Source organism: Hypomesus transpacificus, chromosome 6 (genome assembly GCF_021917145.1).
Source record: "Hypomesus transpacificus isolate Combined female chromosome 6, fHypTra1, whole genome shotgun sequence".
In the NCBI taxonomy this organism is placed as follows: Eukaryota; Metazoa; Chordata; class Actinopteri; order Osmeriformes; family Osmeridae; genus Hypomesus; species Hypomesus transpacificus.
The window spans coordinates 13,755,135-13,777,427 of record NC_061065.1 but is presented as its reverse complement, the minus strand read 5'-3'; the positions used below and the strand labels follow the sequence as shown (position 1 = coordinate 13,777,427).

The 22,293-nt window shown below is 49.6% G+C and overlaps 1 protein-coding gene across 8 annotated transcripts in view; it reads left to right on the top strand.

Moving 5' to 3' along the window:
* Window positions 1-21,331, top strand: part of LOC124468414 (nesprin-2-like) — an 85,837-nt gene extending 64,506 nt beyond the window's left edge. For 6 of the 8 annotated variants that reach the window (XM_047021115.1, XM_047021113.1, XM_047021116.1 and 3 more), the window contains 22 exons: window positions 888-1,119; window positions 1,419-1,616; window positions 3,227-3,352; window positions 4,315-4,470; window positions 7,593-7,751; window positions 8,667-8,833; window positions 11,123-11,285; window positions 11,843-12,033; window positions 12,356-12,506; window positions 12,704-12,886; window positions 13,429-13,566; window positions 13,791-13,982; window positions 14,374-14,650; window positions 14,776-14,847; window positions 15,897-16,039; window positions 16,481-16,607; window positions 16,716-16,918; window positions 17,046-17,273; window positions 17,666-17,794; window positions 18,319-18,510; window positions 18,778-18,905; window positions 19,170-21,331. In XM_047021115.1, the coding sequence (XP_046877071.1) occupies window positions 888-1,119; window positions 1,419-1,616; window positions 3,227-3,352; window positions 4,315-4,470; window positions 7,593-7,751; window positions 8,667-8,833; window positions 11,123-11,285; window positions 11,843-12,033; window positions 12,356-12,506; window positions 12,704-12,886; window positions 13,429-13,566; window positions 13,791-13,982; window positions 14,374-14,650; window positions 14,776-14,847; window positions 15,897-16,039; window positions 16,481-16,607; window positions 16,716-16,918; window positions 17,046-17,273; window positions 17,666-17,794; window positions 18,319-18,510; window positions 18,778-18,905; window positions 19,170-19,380 (3,766 nt within the window). In that variant the 3' untranslated portion in view covers window positions 19,381-21,331. The remainder of the gene's footprint in view (window positions 1-887; window positions 1,120-1,418; window positions 1,617-3,226; window positions 3,353-4,314; window positions 4,471-7,592; window positions 7,752-8,666; window positions 8,834-11,122; window positions 11,286-11,842; window positions 12,034-12,355; window positions 12,507-12,703; window positions 12,887-13,428; window positions 13,567-13,790; window positions 13,983-14,373; window positions 14,651-14,775; window positions 14,848-15,896; window positions 16,040-16,480; window positions 16,608-16,715; window positions 16,919-17,045; window positions 17,274-17,665; window positions 17,795-18,318; window positions 18,511-18,777; window positions 18,906-19,169) is intronic. The other 2 variants (XM_047021114.1, XM_047021117.1) reach the window with 2 other exon arrangements.
* Window positions 21,332-22,293: the final 962 nt, after the last annotated feature.

The window sequence follows — 22,293 nt, the reverse complement described above, 5'->3', positions numbered from 1 at the left end:
AATACTTTTGATCACATGACAAATGGGTGGATTCAAACAAAATGTGATATTTTCTTAGTTGTGCATCAGATCCTGATGTAAATACCTGGAAATAAAAGCTGAAACGTTGATCTCTGGTCTCACGTTCATTATTTGATGTCAAGCCCAAATGTTTTCAGTCTACAGCAAAAATAAAGGAATTTGCCTCACTGTTCCAATACTTTTGGAGGGCACTGTATGTGTCAATCATAAAGGTTGTTTAAACACTTCGGTAGATTTGTAGAACTACGGGACAACTATAATCCAACCCAGAGTTTAGCAGTCTGTTGAACACGGGCCCCATGCAGGGCCTCTATTCCCTGAATTGTCATCTCGTAAAGTAATTAAAAAGAGGTTTTCCTGCTGTGTGCTTACCAACCAGGGTAATGGAGTTTCAACTGTGAACATAATTCACCCGCACACAGACACACATACAGATCCACACACACACACACACGTATGCACGTACATGGAGCAAGCCTGGTGCTCTGTGGTCTGGAACAGCAACAGTTGGCTGTCTATCTTGATCCTTCACCTATAAATCCAATCTTTGAAGGCAGTTTGGAAACCTCAAGTTGAAAGAACTCCTCGAACTCATCTCCAGACCGCTGTTTCCAGATGTTTCTTTCAGAAGTATATACTGGCTTGTAAAATGGAGCTGTTTCAGTCAGAGAGGCCATTTACGCCGTCAACTTTTGTTGACTTACATTTGTCGTTTTTGTTTTACATTCCCTACAAGAGGTATTTTGTCTCTTGCAAGTAAGCAAGGGACAATATAGTGCCAGTTGTAAATAACAAAATGTTCTGAACTGGCTTAAAATAAAGCGTCAAGAAACGCCATCAAAATGCTTGCCTCCTTTCCACCGCAGGTCGAAGCTGATCCGAGGGCTGTACCAGCTGAGAGAGAGATGGAAGGGCATCGCGGGGCCATTCGGGCGGCGCGGGGCGCAGGTGCAAGGGCTGATGGGCCAGTGGAGGCTCTACAGGCGAGGCGTGAGAGTGCTGTGGAGGCTGATGAGGGACGTCGACCCCCGCCTGCCCCCTGCCGGCCTGCCCATGTGCAGTCTCCGTCAGCTGAGACGCTCGCTGAACCATTTCGAGGTTAGGCTGGGGTATTTCTATTTATTTTTTTGTGTGCGTTTTTGTTTTCTTGTCTTATTGCACAGTTGTATTTGAGATGTGGTATGGGAGAACATCAGTGGATCACGACACGCATCAGTGGATGAGTACCAAGAAGGTGAAACGTGGGAATCAACCTGCGTCAGTTCAGATTGAACCCTTTAGAGAAGAGACTTTTCATCATCCACCACAGACATCTAACCGGACGATAAGTATGCACAGGACGACAATGCCATCAGGCGTCAACAATAATGACTCCCCCCGCCCCTTCGTCCCCCTAGCACATTGAGGAGACCCTTCACCTCCACGCGAGCGTCCGGGAAGACACCTTTGAGGCGGGCAGGCGGCTGAGTGAGTCCATGACGGAGCCCCGTACGCAGGGCCAGCTCCAGAAGCAGCTGCAGGCGCTGCAGGAGGCCTGGCTGCACACCCTGGGCCAGCTGGGCAAGAGGAGGGCGCTGGTCCACACGGTCCTACAGGTACGCTCCACCGCGTCCGCGGCGTCAGAATGCTCCGGTCGGACCGCGAGAGGGTCGAGGGAGCATATGAGATCATGTCTTTTGTGGCCTCGACTTAAAAAAACCCTCTTTGACCTTTTGCAGGGGGGGATTATGGATACGTAGGGTAGCGCTTGAATCCAAAGAATTACTGTGACACCTCTCTATGCCTCTCCTCACCACTAAGCTCCCTCGGGGGGGCTCTACTGGGGGCTGGGTCTTGCGTGTGCAGGGGGGGTAGGTTGGTGCTTAGCTGTGGACTACTGTCCGTGTGTGTGTACGCGTCTCGTTGACCCACATAGGGTACATTCCACATCCCTGCCACACGCACACAAACACACGCTCTCTCTCTCTTCCCTTGTGCCTCCACCATGCCGTGTGTCCCCCCCCTATGAAAAGCCCCCCCCCCAACACACACACACCCACCCACTCTGTCAGGGAGGGATCAAACAGCAGCTCTGTAATCTAGCCGTGATCCACATCCAGAGGCCAGCTGGTCACCGATCCTGGAGATGCTCACGGTGCCTGAGTAGTTGTCGGGCCATTCCGCCACGACGTGGGTCTCTGGTTGGAAATGGGCCGAAATGGCATCGTTTACGTGGACATAGGCCCTCGCTCTGTGGTGAACCTTCTGTGGAAACGCAGCAAGCCACGCCGGTATCTTTCATTGATTATTTGAGCAAAAACGCAAACGTGCGACACCCTATTTGAATGAGGGACACATGAGTAACCACTTCGGGGACGCCATCCTACCTGGTTTGGTGCCTGGATCTGTTTCTTCACACTGTATAAGGGATTTCACCTACTAATCTCTCTCTGCTATGGGTTGAGGTTTTAGCGGAATGGTTTGATCGGGTACGGGGCTGTATGGTGGAGTGAGGGGGGGCTGTGTCCTGGGCTGTTTATCCGGACTATCGACCTAAAGAATGTCTGAGCTGCTTTCAGCCAATCCTGGGTAGCCTTTAACGTGTAACAGACCATCGGAATTACTGAAAGGAATTCTGGTACAGTATACAGGAGATGCCACCCCACGTTGTAAACCTTCGGAGGGGGAACAACCCGCGTGGTAGAAAGTCACGAGCAGGTCGCGTATTGGCGTCAAGGTCGACGCTCTTCATAAGGAACAACGGCTCTCTCAGGGGGGTCAGGAGGGCAAGTTGTGTTAACCCCATCCAGGATGATGGGGGCTCAACGCGGTCAAGCCAAACAGCCGATGTGTCGGCCCTTAGGGTGAAAGGGAAATCTGCTACCGCAACAGTCAGATCGAGACTGAGCTAACAAACACTAGGGGGCTACTCTGCCCCCCCCCCCACCCTCCCTCCACCAAAATAGATGACTATAGAAAGTAAGGTTAGCGAGCTGTTTGGTGGTCGTATGCTGACCCAGTCGAATGGGATGGGTTAGAGAGTTTAATGGTGTCCGGGGGGACTGTTAAACTGACATGTAACATCTCAGATCAGGGTCCCACAGTCAGGAATCTACAGTCCATGCCATCTTCAACTGTCCTCCCCACGATTGAATTGTTGAGAACTTGTTCTTTACATGTTCCTTGCACTGAAACCCCCCCCCCCCCCGCCATTGTTGTGTTGCAGAACTGGGAGCGGTGTCAGGCCAGACTAGCAGACAGCGCCCGCACGCTGAGGGAGCTGAAGGCCAGACTGGAGCAGCCGCTCCCAGAGAGACTGGAGGAGTTAGAGAGTCAAGACAAGATCATTCAGGTGAGCGCCCACTCCTGGATGTGTGTGTTTCTGTGTGTGTGTGTGGCTGTCTTTATCCAATTAATTTATAGTCCTAGCAAATATATGTTTAAGGTTTAGCTACCTGGCTACACAGCTAACTATAAAGTACATATTCATCTACATGGGAGTGTTCAAACCTCCACATTCAAACAGAATACATATTAAATACAAGGAAGAGACAGTACTGGCTATATCTGAACAACTGCATAGACTGGTGGATGTTGTGAAGTGACACAAGGTGATCTTTTCACGAGGATTGTTGATCAAGCAGCTTTAGCTTTTTTGTACATGGTGACTGTGTCTGTCATGTTTTTGCATGTTATGTTGATGCCCATGCGGTAAACCTAATCCTTGTATTCTATCGGGATAACAAAAAAAAATTGTATCATAAGTGAGATGGGCCTGCAGTGAAACAGAGAGAAAGAATTTCAAAGAAGTCATTCCAATCATTTGAGTCCATAAGTATGTACAACAAGTGCTTCAATTTAACTTTTGGAATCAACTCAAACTAGCGTTGAACTCAATCCCTGTAGAGTCCATGCCAGTACAAACTTGTACATTTGAAGCAGTCAAGGGAAAGTCGACTGTGAGAGGGGCCATTTACAAGGTACTTACAAGGCCTCAGTCACCAACAGGTTTCAGGGACCATCATTTGAGGCCCACTCCCCCCACAGAGTCCCGCTATTATGAGCTCACTACACCCCTCCCCCCCCCCACCCTCTTTCCCTCCCCGCCTATCCACCCCTGCTCCCCTCCCCCGCTCTTTCCAGCAGGCACTCTAATCCTTTAGTCTGCAAAGAGAGCGAGAGAGAGAGAGGGAACAAGAGAGAGAGCCAGAGACAGAGAGGGGGTACTATCAAGCACGGGGGCTGACCGGTCACTTTGCGGTGTGGCGTGCGTGCGGGGTGTGTGTGTGTCTGTGTGGGGTGTGTGTCATGCAGGAGACGGAGGCCTCTCTGGAGGTTTGGACGACCGGGATGAGAGACATAGCCACCATGAAGACAGACCTGTCCCAGCACGTGGTGGCCGGGGACGCCTCCCTCCTGCAGGAGCAGGTGGAGGCTCTTCACAACCAGTGGGAGGAACTATGTGTCAAGGTAAGGATAGAGAGACGGAGAGAGAGAGAAAGACACATAGAGAGAGAGAGAGAGAGAGAGAGAGAGAGAAAGACACAGAGAGAGAGAGAGAGAGAGAGAGAGACACACAGAGAGGGGGAGAGAGGGAGAGAGAGGGAGAGAGAATGTCATGTATCAAGTATATCATGTGTGGAGGGAAAATGTAGAAGACCAGCACAAATCTGAGAGGGAGTAGCAGGAGTTGTACGTGGTAGTTTATTAATTGAGGGGAGTTGTTACTGTTGTGTTTTTATGTATGTGTGAGAGAGAGATATAGGGAGAGAGAGAGAGATGGTAAGGTAACTTAGTCCTAGCTTGTGTCCAGCCCCTGGCCATGCTACACAAAGGCTCCTTAGCGACTGAGGCCAGTGACACACACACACACACACACAGTATTACACACATTATTCATTCTGACTCTGACATTCTGAACACACTATGGAGAGTAGAGAAGCAGCGTGAAACAGAGGGAAAGCTGACACTTGAGAGTGCGTTGCCCTTTAACTCACAAGGAAACTTTCAAATGCATGCATTTTGATGGAATTCTGCCCCCCCAAAATCTTTAATTATCTGACATTTACAAGTGTCTCCTGACATTAGCACAGAGAGCTCATTTTATCCCACTTATAATTTTCAGGTTGTTTTTCACCAGAGTCGGTGGGCATGCGCATGCTGGGGGGTTGATCTTTTGTGGTTTGCTAAAATTATTTCTAAGAGACACTAGTGTTTGTGCTGTCAAGTGGTATAATCTGTTCCCTAATGATGTGGCTCTCAAACAGTAACAGAGGCTAATGTGTGTCAGCTGACATGTTCTATTGAAGAGGCATGGCTCTGATTGGTTTAAAGTCCTAATTACTAGAGCAGGTGGACAATGTGACCAGTACCCACACACTGATAGTGAATTGTGAGTACTGGCTGTTTGTAGCTGTGAATGTGTCCATATTGCTGTTCGAGCAACAGAAGTGAAAGCAGCTCAAAGGGGCAGAGAGCAGGATTCCATTCTTGGCTCTACCATGTTACAGTTGCTGTTACCTTCACCCTCAAACAAACACTGCTCTGTTGAGTTCAAACATGAGTTTTAACTTGCTTCTTGGTTTTCTTGGACTTACAAAACAGTGCAGAGGATTTAGCAATCTTACACTTCAGTTGCCTTGCAGCGATTTTCCCCACTGACATGTCTTCAAAGATCCGAGTTTTGCGGAAGGCACGGGGTGCAAGGCGAAGGCTATGACCTGAGCCACAACGGTGCCATCATAACAAACAGGATAACAGGTTGCAGGTGTAGGCGGTTACCACGGGAAGGCTTGAACAGATGGCCAGGCTAGGCTGTAGGCTTCAGGGCACATGGTCTTTTGTTGTGGGGGGAACACAACTCAGGCCACAATGGAACTAACCAAGAGCCCCAGAGGGACTGAGAGAATAAGAAGTGAAGAGGAGAAAAAGACTTGATGCTCATGAAAAAAACAGCAACTGCCATCGGATAGTAAAATATGGCAGCTTCAACTGAGGCTCGCGAGCTTTGAGCTCTGACCTCAAAAGAATCAACAATTAATCTCCATTGGCCTGTAATGGGGTATTATCAAAGCATTAAGCTGTCATTAGGAAAATGAACCCTGTTAATTGTAGTCAGACACAGTTGTCCTTGGGGCTTTTGGTTCATTTAGTTGATTGTGGTCGGTCCCTTTGGGATTGGCTGTGAAGTGGCCTGGCAGTGAACTGTGTGCTGTTTTTCTTTGCCCGAAGAAGAGGAAGAACTTTGGGAGTATTTCCTCATTCTGTAGTCTTAAACCACATGTTATCTTTATGGGGGGGGGGAAGGGTTCCAAGTGAACAAGTGAACAAGTTTTGAACCTTAAGCCATTTGAAAATAATACAGGACACCTTTTTTTTTGAACATTTTATTTTTCTGAAAATAAAAAAGAATCACCACTTACATGGTCATAAAGGGTCAAATTAAACCACTAACAAAAGGAACATGTTGTTTAAAGTGTCACCATCTTCAGTACAGAAAGTTCCTAAAGATGAATGTGTACTTCATCATAATAACTGATCTCAATTTGTCTGAATTTACTGTTGGTTTTTCACTATATGTATGTGACTTTGGATTTAAGCGTCCAGTAAACTAATCCAATGTACAAGGTTAATGTAGCCTAAATGTAATAGCTATACATTGGAATGATAGACCAGGTGGCTACCATGCACCAACTCCAACATGTTCTCAATTGATGCTGTGGTGTTTGCAACTTAATAGAACTAGAACCTAAATGGAATTCACTATAGGGAGGATGCGTAAATCCCGAATACCCCAAATCTGGTCATAAGTATAGTTCAGGTGTTGCCTGAAGTAACACCTCTAAGCGCTCTGGCGTCATTAGATTGAATGTTGAGTGGGCGCCAGCCTGTGCTCTACAGCAGTAACAGCCTGCACACACGGGTCAGCTGCAGCTCTGGTATTCATTAGAATACATTTGTGGAGTACGGCAAGATTTTGCTCCCCTGCTTTAATAGCAAACACATTTTATAACCGTGACTTGTTATTGCTTTGCTCGGAGCAAGCCAATATTGTGTGTATTTCCCACTTAACACATCATTCAATAAAAAAAAAAGGATATTTTGGGAGGCGCTCTCAGTGTGTTATGGTCTTAATGGGATTTCGTTTTAATGTGAGTGTAAACCCCAATTGTTAGCAGTTTGTGTCTGCAACCCCATTCTCAGTCAGACATAACTGTATAAAACGTAGCTTCCAACAGTGTTTTCGATATATTTGCATGTTTGTTGTTTTGGACCTTTGTTCTTTACCCCCCCTTCTTCCTCATAAAAGAGTGCAGCAATCCACCCACTTTGAGTACATGCAACAGCTGTTTCAGATTGTGGCCATGGGAGGCACAGACACAACAGCACAACGACTCGCCCAACATTTGATTTGAACCCCAGACCACCGGGGGAATACAGGGTGTCTTACAGACATCAAGAATATCTCACAACACTGTGGAACCAGTGAAGAAGAACACTTCCCGGAACCCCTCGGCAGACACTCACCCTTCCCTTCTTTCTTTCTTTCTTTCTTTCTAACTTTAAATTCTTTCTTTCATTTTTCCTCCCAGGTGTCCCTGCGCAGGCAGGAGATCGCCAACCGCCTCAGCGCCTGGATCATCTTCAACGACAAGAACAAGGAGCTCAGCGACTGGCTGGCCCAGATGGAGAACAAGGTGTCCCACAGCGGGGACCTCGGCATCGAGGACATGGTGGAGAAGCTCAAGAAGGTAAAGGACAAACCCTTTCTCGTAGCGTGTCATTAGGCCGTCGTGTCACGTCCTTGTCAAATATCGCCATTTTCCGCGTTGACACTTGACTGTGTTTGGATTCAAACAGCGACATTTAGCCTGACGTTGAGCTGAGTAGGTTTACACAAGGTATCGCCTTCGAGGTTGTCTCTGCATTCCCAGAGGCCTTAGAGAGTCGGAACGTCACAGACTTGGAGCGTCAGTGTGACCATGTGAGCAGAGGAACAGACAGGCATTGCGTTATGTAGGACGCACTGCAATGTCCTCCAACCCCCTTTTGTTCTCACCCAAACAATGAGCCTTCACAATGACATTCCTTTCTCCTACTCCTAGAAGAAGTGATTGGCCCGTTTTTACGGCGACAATGAATGTGAGAGTTTTGGAAGTGTGTGCGTGTAGAGGTGAGACGATCACACAGCCAACCATGGAAAAATGGCCCTTTGTCGAACTGGACCCATTGAAACCAGTCATTGACCACATTGACTGCGGAACAAAGCGAAAATGCACCAATTACTTCACAGAGCTGAAGCCCAATATGTGTGCTGAGAGAATGTAGAGTTGAGTGTGTGGGTGTAGGTGTAGGTGAGGGGGGGGCGGGGGGTTGAATAACGGTCTCAAACCTCTTTAGCATTTGGATTATCCAGATAAATGTAATAGCATACATTTGCGTAAGTAAAATCCGTATTTAGTACACGGATAAGGGGGACGGAGAATCCCAAATTCCTCGAGACGTTTTGAAATACTCACAATGCTGTCAATTCAAATCCTATGAACATTGGTGTGAACTCGACCGCCATCGTAAAAAACAGCTATATAAAAATAAAGCTACGGTAGGCCAGATGTCCGTGTGAACGTGTGAGCCGTGCTGGAGCGTGTGCCGTCTCCCCGCCGCAGGACTGCATGGAGGAGATCGACCTGTTCAGCCAGAACAAGAGCCACCTGAAGCGTCTGGGGGAGCAGCTGATGGCGGCCGGCGACCAGGCCAGGCAGGCCCAGGTCCAGGGCTCGCTGCGGGACGCTGGCGAGCGCTGGCAGGCCCTCTTCCAACACATCGAGGCCAGGTGAGGAGCGCGCTCCGTTTGCCCTGCCAATGGGCCCTGACTGCAAGGCCTTGGTGCGGACCTCACAGGAGGATAGAGGGGTGAGGGATTGGGAGGGGAGGGGAGGGGTGGGGGGGGCTGACATCTTTATAATACAGTTGGATTGCTGTCTTTTTGGTTTCTTGCTTGTTTGGTTGGTTGGCGTGTTCATTGGTTATTTAGTGTTTTGTCATTTTGCCTTGTCTTTATCCTTTATCATCATACATTAATGAGCTTTAGAACGGGTGTGCTTTCTTGAAGTAGTAATTACCCCCTATTTTCAGTGAGGGAACCAGAAGCTGCGACCCCTGCTGTGGGCTAGACGTGTTCGTGTTGCTCTGCAGCTGTTGTGTTGACGTCCTTTGTTTTTCGGACTGTACATACAGTTCTATACGTTAAGCCATTGTGATGTTACCCGGTGACTCCGCCCACCGGCAGACAGATGGACAGTCCAGGGATTTATGCCCGCCCCGCCTCCACCCCCACCTCCCCCTCAAATGTGACTGGTGTCACGGACTGTACCATATGGCGTCCGGTGTGGACTCTCTTTCCACACCCCCAGAGTGGAGGGACACGAAAGGGGCCATGGGGGACAGGGGAGGAGGGGGGGGGGGGTTGTATCTGTCAGTCAACATTAGCTGTGAAGCAAAAGGGGGGCCCGCGCGACGGGCCAGCGGTCGCAGGTTAGCATTGGCCGCTAACCTGCTACGCTAGCCGGCGCTCAAGGTACAGTAAACCTACAGACATCTGTTAGCGAGTTAGCCTAGCGCTAGGGCTACATGAAACCACACTATCTCCCCTCCCTCCCCGCAACAAATGCTGTCATGTCATCCGGTGTGTCTCGGTATCTGTCCCCCATACAAGCAGAGCGTATACTAATCCCCCAACCCCTGCCAGGGCACAAAACAGCCGTCACAACTCTGTTCTGGTGGCACCTGACGTGGCAGGCGGGAGGTGAAACAAAAAGGTTCCCCTGAAAGGCGGGTCCTTGGAGCAGCGTCCTAACTTGGCATCCTCCTGGATGTGAGGTCACACACGACAGTGCTCAGTCAAGACCAGGAACGGCAGAGGGCATTTACACAGTTGAGCAGGTGTTGTTTTACATACTCGGAGTGGAGCACCATTGTGTTTCTAGGATTTGTGTTTGCTAACAGATTTCATTCTTCTGGAGGAAAGGAATATGAGGGAATTGATGGGTTATATTATCATGCATGTGTCATAATAGGTCGCTTTCAAAACGGAATTGAACAAAACACAGGCTGACTTCTTTGAATCCCCAAATAAACTACACTCCTAGGCCACGAGTTACATTAAGATGGCGTAAAGACTGATGTTGCTAAAATTGCCAAGCGCCAACACTTTGCTGAAACTGCATTTTCTCAAGCTTTGCTTCTCTTCACATTTCCCTTTGCTCTTTATTTCTCTTTCCATCCATCCATCCCTCTCTTCTCATACTGTCTCCCAGCAAAGGGAGGGGGGGGGGGGGCTGCCAGGGTTATTGGTCTTGGTGCCGAGCCATGTAACCGCGCATTGTTGGGTTGTCACACGCAGTGAAAAAGGACAAACAGTGCAGACTCCGGTCTGTCCTGCATCTGGGTGCTCGTGTGGGGGTTTGGAGACAAACACACACTCTCGCACACTAACAGAAGGACAGGTGCATGACATGCACGCAAACACAGTTTCTCTCTTTCTCTCGCCGTGGCCATGCAAATGACCTGTTTTACACACACAAACACACACGCACGGCTGCCACCTTGGCTACAAAGAAAGTTTCCCGCATTTTTTCCCCGTGAGGTGAGCAGGGCCGAGCACATGTACACGTCGAAGAAAGGTCGAACCCCCTGAGACGCACAACACTCCAGGACTTGTCTGTTCTTGAGAGGGGCTTTTATGTCGCTAGCGTTGCCATGGTAGTGTATTTTGTACCGGTGGGGGATCCTCGGGATTGGGTGGCTCGGTTGCCAGGGTTTCCTTTGAAGGATAGAGGGACACCTGGGAAATTAGAGCTTGAGAATGGTGGGCAACGAGGGTTACAAAAGTTTCTAGAAGCTTGTCGTTGACTGAAAGGAGAAAAGGACTAAACTAAATTCCACTGCTGTGTCGTTTTGTTCTTTAAAGGCTTTGATATTAACTCTGGTTTAGTGCTTCTTGTGTATTTGTGTGTATTTGGTGTGTGTTTGTGTGTGGGCATACACATCTTGGCCCGGGGTGTATGTCTGTGCCTGTCTGTCCCTGTGTGCGCTAACTCGGGGGTGGTGCGTGTGCCGGCAGGGTAAGGAAGCTGAAGGAGACGCTGGTGACCGTGCAGCAGCTGGATAGGAACATGAGTAACCTGCGCTCCTGGCTGGCCCGCGTGGAGAACGACCTCTCCACACCCGTCACCTACTGCGTGGTTCACCAGGACGAGATCCAGAGGAGGCTGGCTGAGCAGCAGGTGGGTCCGAGGGCCACAGCCCCTCTCCTGGGTGGCGAGTTCTCGGTCCTCCAGTGGACAGAGCCCGCGGGGTAGTTCTGGTCTAAAGGCCAGACCTCCTTTTGTTCCGAACCAAAAAGTGTCGGTACCTGTTTTCTGTCAGATTCACTCTCTAGTTTTTTTTTATTGGGGTTTTTTTTCCTCTGTCTGTCTATCCCTCCATTTCTCTCTCTTTCTCTCTCTATTTCTCTCTCTGTCATGCCCCTCTTTTTTTGTTTGTGAGTAAAAAAAAAAAAACATACATTTGTGTTCATTTCAGACTTTGCTGTCTCTCTCGCTTTCCTGTATCTCTCTTTCTTTCTTCATCTCTCTCCCTCCCTCTCTCCCTCCCTATCCCTCCCGTCTTGCTCCGGCGCCTTACTGTCGCTCCGTATCAATAATTAAAAACGCTCTGCCTAAAATGCTTTTGGGGGCGGCGTTCATTGTCCGTGCGTCTCCCTGGGCGGTCGACCCTCCCGTCGTGGTCGTCCTCTCCTCCTCTCCTCACCGCCATGCCTGTCCGCCCGTGTGCCCACCAGGAGCTGCAGAGGGACATCGAGCAGCACACGGAGGGCGTGGCCTCCGTGCTGACGCTGTGCGACGTGCTGCTCCGCGACGAGGATGTCTGCGGCGGCAGCGACGTGGAGAGCGACTCGGTCCAGGGGACCACGCGCAGCCTGGACCAGCGCTGGAGGAGCATCTGTGCCCTGTCGCTGGAGAGGCGCCTGAGGTGGGGGGGATGAGACGGACACAGACATAGGCACACTCGCACACACACACACGCACGTGTAGGGAAACGTGTGCTCCGGGTATGTAAACACCTGACGTGTCTAATCTGTAGCCCGGGCTTTTTTTGGAGGGCAACTGAACAGGCAGTTGAATGGGGTTTCAAATATGGCTGTGTGTCCATTGTCGAGAATGACTCCAGCCTGATTTTACTCCATCGAAATAGAAATTAGACATTATGCAGGTTAACGCAAAATGTCTTTCAATATGCTCGTGGCTCTTCCCGGTTCCGTTCCTCCTCATCTCATCGTCCCTCTGGCATGCAGGATCGAGGAGACGTGGAGGCTGTGGTGTAAGTTCCTGGACGACTACTCGCGCTTCGACGACTGGCTGAAGACGGCGGAGCGGACCGCAGCCAGCCCCAAGTCCTCCGGGGTCCTCTACACCGTCGCCAAGGAGGAGCTCAAGAAGTTTGAGGTCCGTTTTGGAAAGTCACGAAGTGTCTGAAAAGAAACAAGTTTCAAATGACAACAAAAAGTTTTTTTTTTTTTTTTTCTTTTTTTTTTACACCATGTTTGACTACGTGGTACTTGATTTGGACCGTGTTAACGCAACAGCAACATGCACAAGGCTGCTCGCTGACTCACATCCGGCCTACTTACTCTGTGTCTCAGGGTTTCCAGAGGCAGGTCCATGAGCGCCTGACCCAGCTGGAGCTGGTCAACAACCAGTACCGCCGTCTGGCCCGAGAGAACCGCACTGACCGGGCCAGCAAGCTCAAAGTCATGGTCCATGAAGGCAACCATCGCTGGGACATGCTGGCTAGGAGAGTGGCGGCCATCTTGCGCAGACTAAAGGTCGGTGTCATGTGAACGTTATGGTACATCAGCGCTCTGCAGCTTTCCCGCTGCTTCCTGTGCGCGCAGGCTTTCTTGGCGTTCTTTTTCTGTTTTTCTTTTTTGCCAAGCAGAGACAAATCGTTTCCCATCTTGAAATATGTTCATCTTTCCTTCTGTGTTCTCTCCTTCACCTCTGGCCTCTCTCTCTCTGCCTTTGCGCCACTTCCCTCACCCTTCCTTCTCCCCTCACCCCCCAATCTCTCTTCACCACTGTCCCCCCTTCCTACCCTCGCACCTCACTCCTCGACGCTTCTCTCTCTCTCCCTCCTCCTTCTTTCCTTCCCTCTCTCTCCCTCCTCCTTCTTTCCTTCCCTCTCTCTCCCTCCTCCTTCTTTCCTTCCCTCTCTCTCCCTCCTCCTTCTTTCCTTCCCTCTCTCTCCCTCCTCCTTCTTTCCTTCCCTCTCTCTCCCTCCTCCTTCTTTCCTTCCCTCTCTCTCCCTCCTCCTTCTTTCCTTCCCTCTCTCCCCCTTCTCCCCCCCGTCCTGTCTGGTGCCGAGCAGCATTTCACGGGCCAGAGGGAGGAGTTTGAGGGCACCAGGGAGAGCATGCTGGTGTGGCTGACGGAGCTGGACCTGCAGCTCACCAACGTGGAGCACTTCTCCGAGAGCGACGTGCACCACAAGATGCGGCAGCTCAACGTAAGCTCGACGCGCCGGGACGCCCACATTAGGGGGGGCCCGTGATATAAAAACGCTCCTAGACACGAGCGTGCGCACGCAGTCGTTAGGCGCAAACCCAGTGGCCCCCGGGGGAACCGCACGTGCACTGTGAACACAGCTGCGCGGCCGATAACTCCCCTGCCGCGCCATCAGTAGGTTTCGACCCTTCTAAACACCCTTCACCCCAACCCCTCCCTCCCCAGAGCTTCCAGAAGGACATCACCCTGAACACGGAGCGCATCGACGGCCTGATCGTGTCCGGGGAGGGCCTGATCCAGAGGAGCGCCCCGCTGGACGCGGCCCTCATCGAGGACGAGCTGGAGGAGCTGCACTCCTACTGCCAGGAGGTGTTCAGCCGGGTGGTCCGCTTCCACCAGCGCCTCACACAGCCCCCCGTCAGTATCTCAGCACTTAAAAAAAAAAAAAAAATTGTGTTTTCTTGTGTCCAACGCGACATACATACAGAGCCACATAACAACCACAGTTTCCATTTTAATGAGCACCAAGATAGTTGATTGTAACCTGTAGGGAAAATTGGTTTCATTATAGTTAAATTTGACTTACTTACCTGTCAGAAGGAGGCAGCAACACTTTGCCTGGGTTAGCGTTGTTGATTGTAATTCGCAAAAGAAAAGGATTGCTAAATGAACGTACTCCACTTTTTTGACTGAATTAAAATGGCCAAGTTACAACGATCGGTTGAAAGTGTGCTACCTATGTCTGTTGGTTATGTCTGTCCTCAAGCCGTTTGTTCAAAACAACAAAATGAAGCATTCCTCTCCTCAGACTCTCATTGAGGAGCCTGAACTGTTTGACTCCTCCCTGGAGGGGAGCTGTGAGCTGGTTGGCCGACCCTGGCTGGGGCGGGGTCTGGGAAGCACACCGGCCACGCCCACTCACCTCTTAGCCCCTCCCCTGGAGCGCTCGGGCCGAGAGACCCCGGCGAGTGTGGACTCTCTCCCTCTGGAGTGGGACCACACGGGGGATGTGGGAGGGTCTTCGTCGCATGAGGATGACGAGGACGACCGCGAGGGGGAGGGGACGTATTTCAGTGCCCTGTCAGGTAAAACATCCAACAGACACAAAAACAAACGCAAGCACACCAAGTGCGTGACAAGCACTGTCGTTTGTCACACATACACGCGCTCGCAGATTCTCTCCCCCTCACGAACCACTATCGCCCTCCAGATGTGGAGGTGACAGAGAGTTCTGAGGTGTTTGTCCAAGCCACGGGGCAGGCACTAGGACCCCCCGACTCTGGTAGGCACCCCGCCCGGCGTCAGCCGCCCGTTCCGCATGACTCACCCCTGGCTTTTAATCCGAAGGTGTGATCGCCCCCCCCACGTGTAGCTTTTACCCTTGTTTGGCTTCCACACCATGGGAACAGCAGGCGAGCTCCCGGTCAGATGGCCCAACAGGCTCTCATGCTGCTTGAGCACCATCACTCACCGTCGCACAGCCGTGCCCTGGCCCTCACTCTCTGCTTCTCATCCTCATCTCCTCTCCTGGCTCCGTTTTCTGGGCACACCCTAGCGTCTTTTGTTCTCTTTTCGCCTCCTTCCCTTCACGCCATCAATTATTAACTGTCCCACCCCTCCTTTGATCCCCGTCCACTTCCCTCCATATCCATCCTCCGTCCTCCCATTGCCTTCCACCCCCCTCTCCCATGTTCCTTCCCCTCTTCCTCTCCTCCCTTCTCCCACCAATTTCACTCTCCTCGTCCAGTCTCCCAGCGCGTCAGCACGGAAGCCGACTCGGCTTGAACCAAGTGACCTTGGTCTCTGCAGTGTATTTTATGTCCCACCCACACACCAGCGTACACAAAGAAATTCGCCCACACCAATGCGAGCACACACACACTTCTAACCCCTCTGCAGGATGTCGACACAACTGGGATCTAAGAGCTGGTCTCGCTCCACACCTAACTGGCTGTGATAGGGTTCACATGGGATTGCCAGATAAGATGACCCTAACCAACTCGGGGTTGCCAGATCCAATTAAAACCCTCCCCCGCTGCTATGCCACAACTTTCCCCTTGCTGTCTACCACCTGATATACGGCACCAACAGGAGATAACCCGAGATAATGGGCTGTTGCTTTTCGGATTGGATTCATTTGGGATTGTGAGGAATCGTTTCTGGGAGTGAATTCAACGTCTGCACCTGAATTGCCGTTATGATTTCATCTCAAATAAATTATGCTGTCACGAACAAATCAGCTGGAGGATTTTCGACGTCCTCTCACTTTGTGCTTGCTTGTTGGGGTGATTGTGTGCGTTCATGTGCGTGTCTGTCCACCACTTCTATCAGGTCCAGGCAGGTCCACGACCAACCCAGAGTCCGCAGCTTGGTCTTCTGCTGGAGACCAAGAGAGGAAATCTCTCTATCTGGACGCAGAAGACATCCTGGACTCCTCACCAGGCCTCACCAGTACCCCCTTCAAGCAGGGCTACGTAAGTCTGACCCACCCTACGGGCCATGACAGGTCTGCCGCCCACCGAGATGACTGATCGTTTACGTGCATCCAATGCTCTGATCGGTCGTACTCAGCGGGGAACGGTGGTTTTCAATGCCGTGCCTGAATGTTCCCTCGATCCAAATTGCAATTTTTTGCTTCGAGAAATGGAACATCGTGACGGCTGAAGGGTCTCCGTTCCCCGGCAACAAAGAAACAAACAAATCTTGCCTTCAAAGCATTCTTTGTTACGTTTTCCATAAATCCACACGTTTCAAACACTTGATTATTGTTGTCAAACCGTTCCTACTTTAGATTTTATTTGATTCGATACAAAACATAATGCATGCTGTGTGTAAACACGGGCCCTCCCCACGGTGTGTTGTTTTGGCATGCATGTGTTTGCCCCGCTTTAACAGAGGGGTTTTTCTCGTCCCAGTCTCGTCTCATGTCTGAGTGCAGCGGCAGCCTGAACAGTGTGAAACGGGTCTCTCTCATCCTGGACGACGAGGAACAGCCGGACGAGCAGGGCCTCACAAGCCTGACGGTGGCAGACAAACAGTCAGGTAGAAGCAGGCTTCCCACACACACCTCCAGTCAGTCAAGTGAAGTATGTGGACTTGACTTTGGACCCTACTCTCTGTGTGTGTGTGTGTGTGCGTGTGCGCTCCTAGGCGTGATCGAGCGCTGGGAGCTTCTCCAGGCTCAAGCCAGGAGCGAACGGCAGCAAGGCCCTCGGGATCCGCCGCAGCTGACCTCTGACCTGTGTGACATCACTTCCTGGTTGGGACGGGTCAACCCTGAACTGGATCGACTCAAGCGGTCAGACACGTCGGCGGGTATCCAAGACTTGGAAGCGAGGGTCAAACAGCTCAAGGTAGGAGCCGTTTCTAAACCAAGGCTGGACTACTATTTTCAGAGGGTGGCGCCGGGACACGTTCCTCAAAGATGACATACGACACACTCAAACGTGACATACGGCTGTCTCAACCCCCGATCCACAGGATATGCAGAAGGACTTCACCCGCTACAAGGCTGTCATGCTCTCGCTAAACTTGGGGACGCGAGCACAGGGGGGGCCACTGGGGGGGCCACAGGGGGGGCCACTGGAGGGGCGGGATGCCCAGATGCTGCAGGAAAGCCTGGGCACCATGAACCAGGGCTGGACCCGGGCCTGCGGCGGCCTGGGGGAGTGGGAGAGCAGCCTGCGCCACACGCTCATGCGCTCTCAGGTGAGACGAGAGGTCCCGGGAGACTCGAGCTCACGACAACTGACGTGACCGCACGCCGCGTAGGATTGCTAAATGAACGTGCTCCACTTTTTTGGACTGAATAGAGGATTAAACGGTTTATGACTGTTTAACGCCTCAGCTGGAAACCCCCTCCACTGCATTGATTTGAAGTCTCACTCGTGAAGCGGGATATTAGTCATCTGGTCGTTGATGATGGGGAAAAATAAATACACATTCAAGTCGTTAGAAACTCGCCACATCGATGGCCGTAAATGAGTTCCGTTAAGTCCAACTCGGCGAAATATGTGAACATGTATCTCACTCTGAGGGCCTCATTTACTAACAGCATTAGTAATGCCCCTCCCACTCCCACTTGTCTCCAACCCCCACAGGAGTTCCACGAGACCCTGCACTCTCTGCTCCTGTGGCTGGCCCACGCAGAGAGCCGGCGCTACGCCGTGGACATCCAGTACCCCGACACCCAGCCCAGAGCCCTCCTCGATCACCACAACACACTCACCGTAAGAGAAGGAAATAAGCGAGCATTGATTGCGTCTGGGGAAATGAAAAAGAGTCCAAAACAGCCATACTTACGGATATCCAGTACCGAAGTACTGGAACGGTGAGGTCGTGTAGGCACATGGTGTTCACATTGTCGGGAGGTACTAGGTGTGCCCAAAACAAAGTACAAGCTAAAAGGGGATTGTGCTTTTGCGGTAGCGGCTCCTAAACTGTGGAATGTTTTACCCTTACACATTAGACAGGCAGCCTCGCTACCTGTTTTTAAGTCTCTTCTTAAGACCCACCTCTACGCTTTGGCCGTTGAAAACTGAAATGAAATTTGTGTCTGGTTATATTGATGGCATTGGGTCTTTGTATGGTGTGTTCCTGTTTTTGTATTTGTATCGTATGAGACGTGTGCGTCGTTGTATTTAGGGCTTTAATGTCTTCTTTTATTGTTGTACTGTACAGCACTCTGCATTTCACTTTGGATCTTAAAGTGCGTTAGAAATACCTTCTGCTTGCTTGCTTTGCCCGGTGGAAGGGTCTGCAGGAGGAGCTGCGTGATCGCCAGGCCCAGGTGACCTCCCTGCAGGGCCTGTGGGCGGAGCTCCAGCCCGAGGAGGGGGGCAAGGAGAGCGACGAGGCCCGGGAGAAGCTCCACGTGACGGCCAACAAGCTGCGCCTGCTGCTGAGGCAGGTGGGCCAGGACCTGGCCACGCTGCAGCAGCGCATGGTGAGACCGTGCGCCGCGGGCGCCTCCTCTCCTCCACACACACACGCGCCGTACGTCCGCGCTCTTTGAGGGAACGACGGGTCACGTACGAGTCCCACGCGTTCACATTCCCTCCGGAAATCCACCCCCGAGCCGTGACGATTTGTCCGGCAAAATAAGAACGTCATGTAGAATCCCGCTGTGTCGGCTCAACCGCGTGCTCCGTTGGCGTCCTGCGTCAAGTGAAAAGATGCTGAACCAACGTCGCCTCGTTTCTGTCTGCTCCAGGAGTCCGAGGGGGTGTGCCTCCCCCGTGCTGAGGGGGGGGTCGGTGCCCAGGGCGGAGGCAGCCGAGGCTCTGCAGAGGGCTCTCCACAAGACGGGCAGAGCAGGAGAAGCTCCACAGACCCCAGAAGGTACTGTACTGGGCTAAGGGCAAAACGGTCAGCTCAATAGCTACATCCAACTTGCTAGCCACCTTTCTTTCTTCTTTTTCATTTTTGTTATCCCTGTTGTACTCATTTAAAATGAACGGAGTACCTCCCGGAGTGTGTGCGGGATCCATCGAAGATGGACACCATGTTCGTGTGAGAGCGAGGTCTCGTAGACCACGAAAACAGGCATCCGAAGGGAGAGGAGCGCTGCTCAAAGCTTGTCCCCCTCCCCTCTCTTGTCCGCAGGTTGGAGAAGAGGGATCCGTCGCCGCCGCGCTCCTTCTTCTACCGGGTCCTGCGCGCCGCCTTCCCCCTCCACGTGCTGCTGCTGCTGCTGTTGGTCCTGGCCTGCCTGGTGCCTTTCACCGAGAACGACCAAAGCTGCACCCTGGCCAACAACTTTGCCCGCTCCTTCTACCCCATGTTGCGCTACACCAACGGGCCGCCACCCACCTAACTCCTCACGCCGATAGAGCCACAGATAGAGACGTTCACACACACACACCCACACACATGCATACACACACGTTGCTAGTCACACACAGTTGCCCTGCTTCCAAAGCAAACCCATCCGGATACAGAAACTGTCCTCGGCAAAGCAAGAGGGACTGCTACCGTCCAAAAGAAATCAATCGTTTTTAATGTCTATATTTCGAGATGACATTTTGATACTTGTATTTATTCCCTTGAAAAAGCCATACCTCTCTAAAATGTGCTGTTAAAGGTACTGTTGAATTTGTACTTTGTGTTTGTGCTGCCCCAGGCTGGTTTCGAATTAGTCCCGAACATCGGAACAGGAATTAATCAAACGTACGAGTTTTTTTTTTGCCTAATGATTCCCAAGTGTTAGGGATGCCTCTGGCAATTTTAATCATACCATTCATTCATTTGCTTTACAATGTGTTTTATCCACTTCATTGTATTGAAACCAGTCCAAAATGCCTTGATACAATCAGTGTTTACGAGTTAATACACGTTTCATGTCCAAATTGAATGAAATGTTTCTTCCTCCTGGACAAGCAGTTGGGTCAGTCGACCCATAACATCCCATAACATGGTAGGCCAGATAGCATGTCCCACACGCCGCTTCAGAGACAGAAACAACATTTCAGTCTGGCATATCCAGACATAATAACGTCCGGGTGGATTTCGTCCATTTTGTCCATAACAGGTGAATGGAAACCCCCCGAAATGTAAAAGTGAATCACTCGTACGACTCGCGTGCTAATCTAACCAGGAGCGTTTCCATATATCATGAGTAGACCTACATGTGAAGTCTCAACGAGAGAAAGTGAACCCTCCTGATGGTCTGTTCTCTGAGTTCAACATGACAGGAATGTTTTACCCTGTTATATTTTAATGCTGTCACTTGCTCTACTCGTACTCCTCTCTCTCTTTTTATGGAAGAGAAGGAGGAAATATCCCTCGTGTGGTGGTCATATTATTGTTACTCACCCAATGGTCCCTCAACTGAAATGGGTTCAAAAACAATACACCCATAACACACGTTTTTACATTGTATCGAAATAATGTGTTGAAATCATAAATGACATTAACATTGTCCAGATGACCCAAGGGCCAAAATGTCTCAGGTTGAAAAAGTTATTAATTGTATTTTTCTTTAACATACAAAAATACCCAAACACCACACAGCTGTTAAACACTGGATAACTATGTTGTAGCCATCATGCACTGGTATGAATATTAATCAATACGTCCAGTCTAATACAATCGCAATTTTTTTCGTACACATTTCAAATATTTTCAAAACAATGTGTTATCATGTTTCAAATCTTTTCAAAACAATGTGTTGTTATTAAAATGGAGAAAATACATATCCACAGATCCTAGTGCATAGGACACTTAAACTTTTGAACAGAATATATATTACAAGGCCTAAATAAAACAATGTCCATACCTTGATTGGTTGTAAACATTTCGTTTTTATTGAACCAAGACATGGGTGCTTTCTGAGACTTCAATATCACAATTATCGAAAATAAAATAGCTTATGTGTCATTCTTATGCCAATCAAATCAAAACCTTTTTCAGTATTTCAAACGTTTTTCTTTTATATTCTCAAGTGCAGCAGTTGGAGTAGATTGGGCATAATGGCGCCACTGCCGGCACCACAACCACTACCTGTCAATCACAAACGCCTTCCGTGGGATTTTAGATTGGGCTGGAATCCCACCTCGTCTGAAGAGTAGAAATACTGCAGGAGTTCGAAATATAAAAGGGTACACAAATGGCATCCATGATGGCGGTTTTTCTCATACGTCATATTAACCTTAAGCAGATGCAATAGTCATACATCCTTTTGAATGTTCTTAATTGAAATCCCTTACTTTGTTATTTTTTCCTCACAAGTGCTTGAAGAAACCTTAATAAATCACTGGCACAGGAAATCTTTGGGTGTTTTTTATTATTCGTAGAGTAATTCCAACGAAACATAGATCCAAAGAACAATGTTGGAACCTTGACACTTAAAGCACACGCACAACATTAGAAAGAAAGACAAGATAGTGTTCAAACCCAATTCTCAATGGAATCTCATGCTCATATTATTTCCATTGATATCTGTTTCTAATTGTTAGGTGTTTAGCGTTTCTTTCAACAAAACTTTGTTTGAAACATTTTCTGAACCCTAACTTGTTTTTTAGGACTCCTGCCCCTTTTAAAACGTTTCAAGTATGGATAGTGTGTCCTCATATATGACTGAAAAGGACAAAAAGGACAAAAGAAGGAATCTTTTCATCTTCTCTTCAGTTTTCTTGTCTATTCCAGACATGCTCGATGTGTCCAATTACAGTGAAGAATCTGTCAGTAAAATTGAATGTTCTGTGAAGAGACCGAACATGAGATTGGAAGTTCAAGTATACTTCAGCTTCCAGATAATCCATAACCACAAAGGAAACTGAGGTTTAAAATTGGGCCTCTATTCTGCGGTCAGTAATATGCATGACATGTCAGCAAATCACATAATGTCATATAGTATATCACTGCAGAAAGGAACCCGATGATATGGTAATTATACACCTATAGTTTATTTGGGCAAAATAAATCCTTCTTTGAATAGAAGTATTGTGTAAGGACATAGCAGTCGTACATTGCACTATTGGAATAGTATAAAACTGGTCAACAAACATCCATCTCTTTATGGGGGGATAATTCACTTATTGTCTTCTGTCACCCACTTGTTCCTATCCCCTCAATCCAACATGTATTGGAAAGTGTGCTGCTTTGGTCCATTAAATTAGATTTGCAACATAATCTCTTTATGACAATTAGTATACTAAGTTCCCCTATGCACTTTCCTTTAGGGAGGTGGAGGGGGATGTGCTTTCAGATGATTTAAAACAATACCAAT